This window comes from Andrographis paniculata, unplaced genomic scaffold, assembly GCF_009805555.1.
Source record: "Andrographis paniculata isolate CXL003 unplaced genomic scaffold, ASM980555v1 Contig86END, whole genome shotgun sequence".
NCBI lineage: Eukaryota > Viridiplantae > Streptophyta > Magnoliopsida > Lamiales > Acanthaceae > Andrographis > Andrographis paniculata.
The window spans coordinates 4,037,981-4,052,821 of record NW_026137624.1 but is presented as its reverse complement, the minus strand read 5'-3'; the positions used below and the strand labels follow the sequence as shown (position 1 = coordinate 4,052,821).

The window sequence follows — 14,841 nt, the reverse complement described above, 5'->3', positions numbered from 1 at the left end:
CACTTGGAGAGTGGTACAAGGCTCCATCGAAATTTAAGTATGTTTTCAAATGTGTGCTTTCGAGTTCTGCATAAGACAAAAACTACAATAAATAAACAACTTGAATCATTATAAAATTATAGTAGCATACAATAGTTGAAATTAAAGTGGAGGGACCAAAATTGTAGCAAAGTGACAGAATTAATGAACGGTGGACCAATGTGCACAATACAATATTACAAATGTAGGACTATGGTTCGAATCGAAACAACAAACTATCCATTTTCGCTTGGGATCTTTCCAACAATTGTGCCCCACAACAAGAATATTTTATACAACTATAGATAAAAATACTCATCATATAAAAGATGCGGTACAAAATCGATGCTTTCTCTTCTATCATGCATTTTCCGTTTTTCCCAATGTTGCTCATATCATCGGCAAGATAAAAAAAAAAAAAAAGGATCGAAGCTTCGTTTGTTCCTTCTACGCCATTATTATAATATTTTGAACTTTTTAAGATAAAGACCGAGATAGTGTCCCCTAGCTTAAAAGAATCACCAAATGCACACGCAAACAACTTGAAAGTTACCCTAGTCGATAAATTTAGGGCTTTTGTTGTTGAAGTTGCAATTTAATTCATGTGTTAAATTGCAATATAATTCATAGGTTGAATTTTAAATTGCAATTTAACACAAGAATTTAATTGCAATTTTAGTTACATGTAATATTATATATTTGTATTTATTTTTTTCATTTTATCATCAATCAAAGAATGTTGCATGGCTTTCCTACATGAGAACACGTTGAATAGTCGTCGTGTGAACATGAGGCACGATCGGAGTTTAAAAATGGCAACTTTTGCATATGTGTAAGATATATTTTACCAGTGAAAAAAGTGGACAGAGTTCGAATATTTGTAAATATAAAAGTATTTGATATTCGAACCAAATCGAACAAATATTCCAAATAATGAACCGTATTTTTAGACCCAGCACTAGGCCAGGGCGAAAGGAACCCTTGCCCAAGCCCAAAATTAGAAGAGGCCCATTTTGTAGATATATATTATATATATATATTGGGCTTTTTTAAAAATATAAAAATAAATTAAAAATTTATAATTTAAAAAAGTCAAAGAGACTCTTTGTCTCTGTCTTAAATAAAAATTCGGCATTGCATTAAAGATTTTTGTGTTTATTTATTTATTTATTTTTCTTTTGACCGTTTCCTAATCTCTTTTATTTATAAATCTCCGATTCCTTAATTTTCTTTATCTCTACTTTACCTAATTTTCTTCTTTATTCTCGTACATGTATCTTAACATCGTGATCTTTGTTGTGTTATCTGTAATTTTGGATTATTTTTTATCTATTTACCTATAGCTGATAATTCATTTATCAATTTTATTTTTTACATCAAAAACAAAATTCAAAACTTCAAATTTTATAACACCATACAATACAAGTTTTCTTTGATTTTGTTCTACAGAGTACATAATGAAGGTTGGATTTTAGTATTTTAAATTTTTTAATAGTGTATATTTTTGTTAATATTTATTATTTGATTTTTAATATTTATTATTTGTTGTTTTTTTTTTTAATGCAGGTATAGATATGAAAAAAGAAAGAAAATTCACATTTTGATTATCTCCGATTTCTTTTCTATTGAAGGGAATTTTATCTTACTTTCCCATTAGATAAGATTTCAAATACTTTTTATATTTTCATTACTTTAGAAAGTTAAATAATGGAGAAATTAGTGATAGAAAATTATTAGTTTACTCTAAATATGTAGATAAAAAATATTGTTTTTATTGTAGAATGTTAAAAAAAAATAACAGTAAACATTTATTGGCAAATGATGGACTTAAAGATTGAAAATATCTAGCCGAAAGACTTAAATAACATAAAATTATTATTGAACATATAACATATATGAATTGGAATGAATTAAAAATAAGATTAAATAAAAATCAAGTCATTGATAAAGATATTAAAAAGAAATTACAAAAAAAAAAAAAAAACGTTGAAGACAAGTTTCAATGAGATCAATTTATGTTGTAAAATGTATTTCTAAACATAATGTAGCTTTTCGAGGTTCGAATGAAAAATTTTATCATAACAGTAATTGTAATTTCTTAGGAATAATGTAAATGATTGTCGAACTTGATATAGTTATACAAGATCATATTATATGTATTTAAAATAATGAAATTAACTATCATTATCTTGATCACAAAATTCAAAATGAATTAATTTATTTATTGACTTATAGTGTTAAAAGTTCAATTTTAAAATTATTAAATAGTCAAAATATTTTTCAATAATTCTATATTGTACCCCGGATATTAGTCACCAAGAACAAATAACTTTAACTGTGTGTTGTATAGATATGTCAAGTAGTAAAATTAAAATCAAAAATATTTTTTACAATTTTTTGCAAGTAGAAGATACAAGTGGTTTGGAACTTTATGAATTAAAAAATGCAATTGAATACCTTGATCTTCATATTGATAATATAAAGGGGTCAATGTTATGATAATTAATCTAATATGGAAGGTAAACACCAAAGAGTTCAAAAAGGATTGCTTGATATAAATCCTTATCATGTGCTTTTTATAGTCTTAATTTTAAAATTATTAAATAGTCAAAATATTTTTCAATAATTCTATATTATACCCCGGATATTAGTCACCAAGAACTAATAACTTTAACTGTGCGTTGTATAGATATGTCAAGTAGTAAAATTAAAATCAAAAATATTTTTTACAATTTTTTGCAAGTAGAAGATACAAGTGGTTTGGAACTTTATGAATTAAAAAATGCAATTGAATACCTTGATCTTCATATTGATAATATAAAGGGGTCAATGTTATGATAATTAATCTAATATGGAAGGTAAACACCAAAGAGTTCAAAAAGGATTGCTTGATATAAATCCTTATCATGTGCTTTTTATAGTCTTAATTTTACACTTTGTAATATGACACATTCTTGTACAAAGCCAGTATCATCTTTTGTAATTGTGCAACGTATATACATTATTTTCAAGGTCGACAAAAAAGATGAAAAAAAATTATCGATAATATTTTACATTTTACTTTAAAATCTTTGTCAAACACTTGTTAGGAAAATATAATTAAAAATGTTAAATGATGTTAGATTTCAAACTCCTTAAATTAGATTAACTTTGTTATATTTGATTAATTCACGCGATGATGCTAAATCAAAATGTGAAGTTAAAAGTTTGATTGGTTTACTTGAATTATGAATTTTTACTTGGTATTATTATTTGGTATGATATTTTATACTATGTTATTAATAGTGTGAGTAAAAAATTACAATATAAATTTGTCAGTATTAACATGGCTATGAAACAAACAGAAAATGCTTTATTATTTTTTTGAAAAATATAGAAATGAAAGATTTTGTTATAGTATGCATGTTGTAAACAAAATTATTCTAATTATGGATATCGAATGCATATTTCCAACTAAACGTCGTATTAAAAAAAATTGTTGATAGTGATAAAAATGAACAATACAATCATAAGAAGAAAATTTTAAAATTAATTATTTTTTAGTTGTAGTAGATATGACAATTAATTCATTAAATGATACATTTATGCAATTGAAACTATTTAATATTCCATCCGTCCGCCTGTAAGGGTCATATTTATCTTTTACGTCATTATACTTAACATTAAAAATATCTTTATATTGGTATAATTTTTGTACAAATGTCCTTCTATTAGTATTATAAGACACTAATTGAAGTATTTTTGTAATTTTTTCTTAATTTGTATTATGTTTTGATATAATAATTAATATTGAAATATCAATACGCAAAAAATAAATGAGACTCTTAGAGTCGCACGGAGGTAGTAGTATATTTGATTTTTTGTTTAATTCAAAACAATTAAAATATTGAAACAATAAAGAGTTACGAGAATTTTGTACTGCTTTATCAACTATTTTTCTCATAATAATATTTCTGATATTGATCTATAAGAAATGATTGCTGAATTTAAAATTTTGCAAATAATTTTACCTAATAAGTTAATGTCGCCAAAAATTCTTAAATTTACTAAAGCTGCTGATTGTTAACAAGTTCCGAGATAATTATGTGTCAATGAATCTTTTTTTTAGACAAATTAGAGTTTCAATCATGGTTTGAGACATCACTATGACAATTTTTCTCAACCATAATCTCGAAAGTTCTTTTGTGACAAAGTATTATTGCATATTTGTCTCGAAACATCTCTGAGAGAATAAATTGTCTCGAAATAAATTACGAAAAGTATTCAAAGAATTTAAATTGTCTCAAATAAATTATGAAAAATATTTCGAGAGTATGAATTGTCTCCAAGCAAGTAACGAAAATAATCCGTGAATATATGTTGTCTCGAAACTAGTTACAAAATATGTTTCAAGATTAAAATTCTCTCAAAGTAAGTCACAAAAAATATTTCGATATTTGAATTGTCTCGAAATAAATTAAGAAAAATATACCGAGAGTATAAATTGTCTCGAAATGAGTTACAAAAGTAATTTGAGAGTATATGTTATCTCACATTGTCGCTAAATAAGTTACGCAAAATATTTCGAGAGTGAATTATCTTGAGATAAGTCGCAAAAAATATTCCGGAAACAAGAATTATCTCAAAATGAGTCACAAAAGTAATCCGAGAGTATATGTTGGCTTGAAACGAATCACACAATATGTTCCGAGAATAAAAGTTGTCTCGAAATAAATCATCCAAAATTTTCAGAAATTTAAATTGTCTCTAAATAAGTTGCGAAAAATATTTTTTTTATGCCGAATGTGGCGTCAACCAATTTTATTTTGATTCATGTCGCGGATTAAAATCATGACTAATTTCATTCCATTTATTTATAATAGCTGCAGCTTTGGTGCGATTTTTTTTTTTTTTTGTCAATTCTTTAATTTTAATTATATACTTGTAGTGTAAATTTAATTATAAATACTATTATTGTTTTATATTATTATTTTTAAATATTACAATTTTATGTATAATATTTTATATACACTAATTTATACAAAAGAAGGTGAACAAATTTATTCTATTTGATTAGTCAACATGATAAAATTTAATGAATCAAGTGTAAATAAAATTATCTAATAGTTTTTTAATTAAATATATTTATCCATAATTCAAATTTAAATTTAAAATACATAATATACAAAATAAAAAAGATGCATAATTTCAGCCTAGAGTTTTTTCACTCAATTATTTTGCACATTCCTATTTATTTGCATACATATTCACATTCATTCACCCTACTTATTCTACACGTAATTTATTTTTCACCATCCACTTTTCTCTCCCTAACAATCCTGGTGGACCATCTTGATCATACTGCTGCGGTTGTCGAAGGGGAAGAAAATCGGAGAAGAACTCGTTGTTAGAATATGTCCCCAGAGTTGGTTGCAGCCTGAAATCGGCAGTGTTGAGAACTCCCGTTTGCGGGATATGTAACTAATGGCTTAGTTTCCCTAACAAGTTCGAGCTTTTAGGTGAGACGGAGTTTCGCAGACCCACTTGCACCTGAGGGGGCGTGTTGAGAACATATCGTCCCCTAAGTATTGATGTGATGTTTTGAATGTAAATTTGATTTTTAATATAATATAAAAAATGAAAAATAGGTGTTTGATTGGATGTTTTTGGGGGAAAAAAATCGGATGAATAGTATATTTAAAATCCAATCCCCAAACAAACACTTAGAAGAAAGTGTCAAAATTGTTTCTATTGGAATTTTATTTTGTTCGTCTTTAATTTTTTTAAAATTGGATTAAAGGTCTGTCTGTCAGTTTAATTTTATTTGGATTAGTCAATTAATTGTTTCTGTAAATATTCGTATTTTGTATATGAGATGAAAATATTATAAGGATTGAACTAACCAAAATAATTAATTTAATTTTTCATTAGATTGTACAAACTTTAATATCGGATATTGGTACAATTATTTTGAGATACAATATTAGTACACAGTATCAAATATTGTTATGAATTATTTTGAGATAAAACATTGTATACGATCTCTATTATTGTCATGGTTATACGAGACAACGTATAGTCTCGGATATTGCGATGACTTTTAGAGATATAATACAGTTTCGGATATCGTCATGGTCTTTTGAGACAAAGCATAGTTTTGAAAATTGTCACTACCGTTCAAGACAAAATATAGTCTCAAGAGACAAAATATAAACTAAAAAATGTCACAGCTGTTCGAATCAAAATGTAGTCTCGAAAAGTATCACAGTTATTTGAGATAAACTATAGTCTCGAAAGTTGTCACGTGTTCGAGACAATATATAGTCTCAGTGGCATTTGTGAATACTTTTTAGACAATCTATTGTCACGATATTCTCTCAATTAATTGGACGAGACAATTTGTCTCGCAATTCCGTGACTTTCCCTATTGTCACAATGAAACGGCCACCACGGCAGAAGTTTCGAGACAATTTTTGAGAGTATTCAATTAATTGTCTCGTATCTATATAGATTTCGAGATAATTTTTCCGAGACAAATCTATATATTTCTGGGAGTGGTTATCTTAATGTTTCTATAACTTATCGTATTTTATTTATTGTACCAGTAGCATCAATCAAAAGAAGTTTTTTAAAATTAAAAGTATTAAGAACTTATTTAAGATCATGTATGTCTCAAGAACGACGAAATGGTTTGATTATTTATATATTGAAAAAAAAAATGTTAAAAAAATTAATATTGATACTATTATCGATGAATTTGCATCTAAAAATGTTAATATAATTTATTTTATTTAATTATTTATATTTTTTTACTGTTAAAAAAATATTGTGATATATTTTACGTTTGGAGTTCATAATTTTAATTACGACCCTGGGCCTATGAAACCTCAGGAACAGAAAGGGGACTGCGTATTCTAACCAAGAATTTTGATTAACCAAATTTTTGGCTAATTGAGAATATTTATATTATTTGCAAATATCCAAACGTAACCAAATACAAACAAATATTGACAAATTAATCTTCTTTTAACAAAGTTTTTTTCTAACAGGAGAATTCAATAACATGATGTATATTACCATTACACTAAAATTGAGAAATATCCAAATCATAAAATATTCAAAATAAATAACTTACTTCGTAATATGAAAAAAAAAAAAAAAAAAACTCTACACTTTTATATTAATTCTTGATTATATTCTTTTAACAAAATATATTATTATTTCACTAAAATCGACAGATATAAAATTCATAAAATATTCAAAGCAATATTGCCGTTACAATCCATACATATGTATATCAAACATGTCGTTCCTATTGAATAATTATGTGTTGTTGCATAACGCGGAGAATGGACGACTTGTCCAGTTGTATTGTGCACAAAGAGCCGAATATAATAAAATAAAGAGCAAAAAAATTAGTGTTCGAAATTGGTGGACGGAGAGATGTAGATTAGTATATTTGCTTTATTGTAATTATAAATATTATTACTAATAATTTATATAATATAATACTGTATAATATTAAAGTTTAAAGAGTAACATAACTATATTAAATGAACTGAAAAAATATTAAAAATCAAATTGGAATTGAATCGAACAAATATTAAATATACATTATTTGTATTTGAATCAAATTTGCTTGATTAATTAAAAATTCGATTCGGTTAAGCAGTCTAGCACAGTTCTGTATAAATATTTTGTCAACCCAGCCAACAAAAATAAATAAAAGACAAAAAACTATAATTTAATATACAAGAATATTTTTTACAATAAAATTATTTTTAATTACACCGTGGACCAATTTTTAGATTAATATAAAATAATATTGTCTAGTCCACCAAATCTATCTATGTTTTTCTAATTTGTTCATAAAACTATATATTTATTTATAGTAAAAAATAATTCTTACACCCTTTAATTTATATATTTTAGTATGTCTTTCTAATTTGTTCATAAAAGTAAACATTTTTATTTATAGTAAAAAAAATTTTTACACCCTTTAATTTATATATTTTAATATTGCACGTATTTATAAATATGTATAATTATTTATACATTCAATATATTCAAAATTTTGTCACATCTTGGTAATATATTTATATATTTCTCAGAATATTTGTAAGAAATGATTTAGTGATACCGTAGGTACTGTAGTATGATAGATTCAAATTTTTTTGACATTACTTAGTATTGTTCTTGTCCACTAAAAAAATATATTTATAAATAAATAAATAAATATATTTTTTTTTGACATTACTTAGTATTATTCTTGTCTTCGAGAAACAGAGCCAAAACATCACATTTTTATTTTTACTCGCGATATGATACAAAAGCATTTGATAAAATGTGTTTGTAAGTGAAATTTTAGTCTTAATTTTACTCTTTAAAAAAAAAAAATTACAAAATATATCAAATCAAATATTTATTTTTATTTATTATATTATATTAAAATTTTAATTTTATATTTAAAATATTTTATCAAAATCCTAAAAGACACATTCATTTCACAAAAACGATTTCGCCACAATTTTCTCATGAGTCATTTTCCAAGGACTTTTCAGACAATAAGAAGTCAATTTGGCCAAGTCAAACAGTTAGTTTACTTCCTTATCTCAAAAACTCTTATACAGACCCAGGACCACAGCTCCACCCGAAAAACCACACACCATCAATCCACACGGTCTTAAACTCCCGGCACTTCCTACCAAATCAAACCTCCCACCTCGCCTTCTCACTCGATCAACTCGTTTTGATCACTGCCAAAATATACGTATACGTATCTGTACGTATACCCCAATGACGATAACAATAGAAGACCGCCACCGCCGCCGCCGCCGCCGCCGGCCGGAGGATGTCAATTTCCCGACTCCACGACCATCAAGAATCTGCTTTTCCTACGCCGCCTATGCCAAGAATTTGATCCACCATCTCCGCGCCACCGATATTCCGGTGGCGGCGGGCCTATCGGAATCCGAATTCGCCGCCGCGGAGGCGGCTTACGGTTTCACATTCCCGCCGGACCTCCGCGCCATCCTCCGAGAAGGCCTTCCCGTCGCGCCGGGATTCCCCAACTGGCGGTCGTCGTCCAGACAGCAGCTCGAGATTCTCACGGCTCTGCCGGTCCGGGGAATCTGCATGGAAGTTTCTAGAAACCGATTCTGGACCGGAATTTGGGGCGACCGGCCGGAGTGCGACGAACGCGCCGTCAGATTGGCGGAGGACCGCCTGAGAATTGCGCCGCCTCTCGTTCCGATTTACCGGAGCTTCTACATTCCGGCGACGCCGCGCGCGGCGGGGAATCCGGTGTTCTACGTCCGCGGCGGCGACGTCCGCCTGTGGAGTTTCGATGTCGGGAGGTTTTTCCAGAGATCGGAGTTCGGAATCTCCGGCGGCGGCGGAGAGGAGGTTTTGAGGCGGCCGGCGCCATCGTTGAATTGGTTGAGCTCGCCGGCGTGGGCGGCGACGGAGGCGCGTCGGATAGAGTTCTGGACGGAAGTGGCGGAGAGAGGGGGAAACAAGGCGGCGCGTGAGGAGACGCGCGGGTGGTGGGATGGGGAATTGGGGGGTTGTTTGGAGGAGGTGTGTTGGCGGTTGAGGGAAGGGGGGTGGAGGGAGGAGGAGGTGCGGGAGATGGTGATGATGGACGGCTGCGATGAGCGCGATGGCGGATGCGATGGGCCGTTGGATGAAGGACATGTGGCGAGGAGGATGACGGTGCTGTCGGAGAGATTATTGAGTGCGGGATGGAGCAGGGAAGATGTGGTGGACTCGCTTGGCTGTCCGCACGATGGTCTGCTGAATAAGGAATCGGACGGCCGATGTTGATTTTGATTTTTTTCGGTTGATAGTTGAAACTCGTTTTCTCGACAGGGACTATAGAGACAATTGGAATGTTAAAATTCAAATGACGGTGGAAAAAATAGGCAGTTTTTGTTACTTACTAAATGGGGTTTTGGTGTTTATTGAAATAATTGAATTAAATAAAATACATGGAGGTTTTCATACAAAATTTTATCATTAAAAAAATCTTTGAGATTGCCAATTAAAGAGGTGTTATAAAACAATTATGGAGGATTATGAATAATGGGGAAGGTTAATGCAAAACTTGATGAAGACGTTTAAAAAAAAAAAAAAAAAAGAAGAAGAAGAAGAAGAAGGAGGAAAAGATTGATAGTGTGGGCAACCACATCCATCAACAATCTATCATTTTATCTCCTTTTATTTTCTTGCAAATTTTCTTATTTTGTTTGGTAGAAATAATATAATTCGATTAATAATCGATTATAATTAAGTACCGTTGTTTATTCTTTGATCAATTTATGTTATTTTTCCCTTAAATTTATCGTATACAATTGAAAATTTATATCGAATCACACAAAACCCATCAATTCTCCCAATAAAAAATTTTAAGCCAAATATCGAATTTCAGAACAAACAATAGATATGAAATTAATCCATCAAAAGATATACTCAATAATGCGACATCCATTTAACCAAACAATATACAGAGAGTTATTATGATGATTAGTTCTAATCAACATATAAAAAATAGTCAAAGAGCACATATTTTCAACTAACACAACAGTCTGTATCGTATTAAAATATTTCATATTTCACGGACTGATGTCAATAATAATATATGTTATATGTGTTATATAATTTAAAATGTCTTATGTACTGGCCGCTGAAATCAATAATAGTAGGTCATTTGTTGTTAATTCATTTATTGTATTTGTATTACATTATTGTAAATCATGAGTAATGTATATGTGATGTCCACACATATTGAATGTGTTGTCTCAACATTGGAAAAATTTGCAAAATATATATATATATATATGTATATTGATGAATTTTATTTTTAATTTATTTTGTTAGCAAAATATATTAAAAAAAATAAAATCGTATTTGTTGTATCCAAACACATAATTGTCACGTACAGTCCAACCGTTGCGTTTTCTTCATCCTAAATTCACGGGACACGCTTTTGGTGATAATTTATATCCAATACCTTTCTTTATTTTGTTTTATTTTATTTTATTCTATTTTTTGCACTTTTTTTATATTATTTTCTTTCTATTTTTTTTCCTACTACAATTTACACTGTAACTTAAAATTATTTTAATAATTCTAGATTTAAGATATTGGTCAATGGTTTAAATTTATAATTTTTTACTATTTTAAAATTATAAAATTTAAAATTACTGTTTAAATCATACCACGACTTAGTGCGCTGAAAATAATATGATTGGCCTAGACACTAATCATGAGTACTAAGTATATATAAAAAAGAGAGATATTTTATTTTTCCAATAAATAACATAAGACTTATATTAATATAATATATAAACTTACATTAATTCATATGGTACATATCATTATCTCATAATACACTTGGTTTCTTTTGTTTGCAATCCATAATATGTTTATTGATGATTTAGGCGTGTTTGAATTAGTTTAAGAAATAACTACAAGAAAAAAAACAGTTAGATTTTGTATTTGAATTTCATTAAAAAAAAAAAAAAAAGTTGTTTGTTTACGATAGATGAAGTATTTATATATAAATTTCTATAGTATTAATTATTATATAATATAAGAATATCTTAATATTTATATTAATATATTTCACAATTAAATAAAAATACAATTGTAGTTCGATTCTGTTGTAAATTTATAATCTGGGTAGACGAGTTTATTTCAACAATGCCTCCGTGAGGAATCCTCGGTGTCAATATAATAATTAGGGCTCAAAAAAAAAATATGCATATTGTTGACATGAGTAGTTTCTTCAATCTATTTAACTTATATTCAACCTTGGATGTTCTGACACCGGCTCATCCACGGGAGTTGACCTAGCACCGGCCCAACTTCGAGGGTATTACAACAGTTTGCGATCTTTTTTTGAAAAGTTTGAGAGTTTGTTGGAATCTCGGCATTACGAACAACTGAACGCTGACTTCAAGGCAAGTACCAGTGCACCTGTTCTAACTATGCCGTGTTTATTGTTCAAGGATCCTATAAGTTTGTATACCCCATAAGTGTTTAAGATTTTTCAACAGGAGTTGTGCAAAACCTATGATTGTGTCGGCGTTGTTAGTCACGCATATGACACTTTTACAGAATATCAGGTCAATTATTTTGGAAAATCAATGACTCATGTTGTTACATACAACTCATCTCATGAGACCATTTCATGTAGTCGTAAGAAATTTGATTTTTTCGGGATATTATGCTCACATGGACTAAAAGTTCTTATAACGAATAATATTATGAGGGTTTCCGAGCGATATATAATGAAGAGGTGGACGAATGGCGCAAAAACTGAAGATTCACATGATGGAATGGTTTTCGCCGAATAAGAAACCGATGACCCTAAGAAACAGTTAAGCATCCGATATAAGGATTTGAGTATGTTCTTTAGTAAATTGGTTACAAGAGCTTCCGAGGGTAAAGAAACATACGAGTTAATAAAAAATATTTTCATAAACGCCAGTGAGAAGATGAATAAACAGTTACAAAATAATAAAGTGGTTTGCGAGGGATTGCATTGCGAGGATCCAGAATTGAATGCAAGTAAAGAAGACGATGTCCTTGTTAAAGAGATACAGAATAAAACAAGAATTCGTTTGGGTAAAAGGCCAAATGGATTGGAAAAAAACTCGAGAAGGAAAAAACAACCTACAAGACGTAGAAATGAGGTGTTATTCGAGAGATCATTGCTACCCTATTATTATTGTTTAAATAAATTTTATTGTCGAAGGATTACTTGATGATATTGTCTATTTTGTAGTCATTCGTGAACGAGACTTACCTTCAACCACATGACATTGTGTTATAGTTTGATCAAATCCCTTGGCAACAGGTTTATTTTTCAACTCCGAAATATTCATTCAATATATCATTCCACAGTTGGTACTTAAACTTAAAGTATTCAAATATATTTCTGTCATGCAGTCGATGATGCATCATTCGTATATTCATCCGTATAGTATTGTGTTATAGCCAAGTCAAATTCCTGTGCAAAAGGTAATTTTTGTGGTTTATATAAAAATATATTTAACTTATTAATAACTTATCTAAGAATATTATTTATTATGCAGTTACTGATGAATAATATATATCCTCGGTCATATGGCATTATGGTTCAAAGAGGTCAAATTCCTTGGTAACAGGTAATTTTTTCAATTACTAAATATTTTATGGAGTCGTTTCTAGCTTTTTTTTTTTTTTTTTTTTTTTAAATTTGATTTCACAATTGAAAAATCTTACTTGACCTTGTTGTGCAGTCGTCTAAGGCATATTCTTAGTTGTATGACATTGTGTTGGAGCTTGATCAAACATCTCGACAGTTTCTTTTATTTTAAAATTAATTTGCATATCATTGCATTAATGATATTTTGTAATGTTATATTTTTTTTAGATACCGGCACTAAATCCTATGAATTTTACTTCTTTACTTGAGGTATTTCTCATAAAAAATTTGGTTTGTTGTAATAGACTAATTTCTCTTATTTTCATTTATTTTTTATTACTGTATGAATGTAGGTTCAAAGTGCTGGTACCGTTGCTCAAAGAATGGATAAACATCCGGATAATTTAAAACTGTTATTTTGCATTTGGTTGTGTAACCACAAAAAAAAATAAAAATATCATTATGTTATGGCATTTATTGTTGTTTATCAATGTAGCTTCTATAAGTCTGACACATGTTCTTGATTTTCGGGTTACAATTTTGATGATACTATTCTGAAATCATGTTGTGCTGTAATAATTTTTCCGACCGACAGCACTTAAGAATTTGTTATGTTTTCTTAGTAGTTTTATATTGTAGAATTTTGTAAAATGTATAGGCTCAAATAAATTATTGCAAGACCACTCAAACTTTCTTGTATAATTTTCGCTTTAATACCCCTATGATTCTTGTTGCGACATGAATGCCGTGGAAATTTATTATTAAAGTATCCATAGATTCTTATAATTTGCATTTCTTGAAAAATTATCATGCTTGGTATGGCATGGTTGTTGAATCCATTGGAAGACAGCTTCCAATGGAATGTTAAAAATACTTCTTGTTATCCATGGAATTTAACAAATAATTTTGTTAAAATAAGTATTGTCCCTAAAATCTAACAAATAATCAAAAAGATCAATTAAATTCACTATTTCTTTAAGTTAGATCAATTCTATTACAAAAATAATAGAGCTAAGAGAGACATACCCAAACTAATAGAAAGTAGAGTCATAATTATATATTATGCTACTACGACATCCAAATACCCCAAAATTCATCGAGATTCATAAAGAAAATTCATAGCTTCAATATATGTAATATTTTTCCTAGAATATATTACAGACAATTCATAGAATCTGAAATAGAAGAACCTATCACATATTAAGTTCTTATCCTCCAAAATCGAACCGCATATTAAGAAAACAAAGCACAATAATACCATGACATCAAGCGATATTACAAAGCTTCACCGCAACAACTAACAAAACATATAAATCACAACAATGAAAAAAAAAACACGATGAAAGCTCTCTTAAAATTTTTAATTTCTTTCTCCATCTTTTTCATTTTCTTGTCCATTATCTTTATTTTTTTCTCTCCCCGTCTAATTCATTCCATAGTTGTAGTCATTCAAACATCTCTCCATTGTCATCATCGTAGTTGAAAAAGCCACGGTCACCAGGAGCTTTTCAATTTGCCAATTCAAAGTAGTCCAATCTTTGCTAGCAAACCGGATAGGCCCAGGCCTCACAAGATCTCTGCCGTATGTCTTCTCCCACATCGAGTTAAGGAGCCTTACGTGCTTATAGATGTAATTAGTATCTCTTCTTGCA

At 29.3% G+C, this 14,841-nt stretch overlaps 1 protein-coding gene across 1 annotated transcript; it reads left to right on the top strand.

The window, feature by feature from the left end:
• Positions 1–8,793: 8,793 nt before the first annotated feature.
• LOC127242042 (uncharacterized) lies at positions 8,794–9,822 on the top strand. Its single transcript, XM_051261375.1, has one exon. The coding sequence runs from the start codon at positions 8,794–8,796 to the stop codon at positions 9,820–9,822; it is 1,029 nt and encodes a 342-aa protein (XP_051117332.1).
• Positions 9,823–14,841: the final 5,019 nt, after the last annotated feature.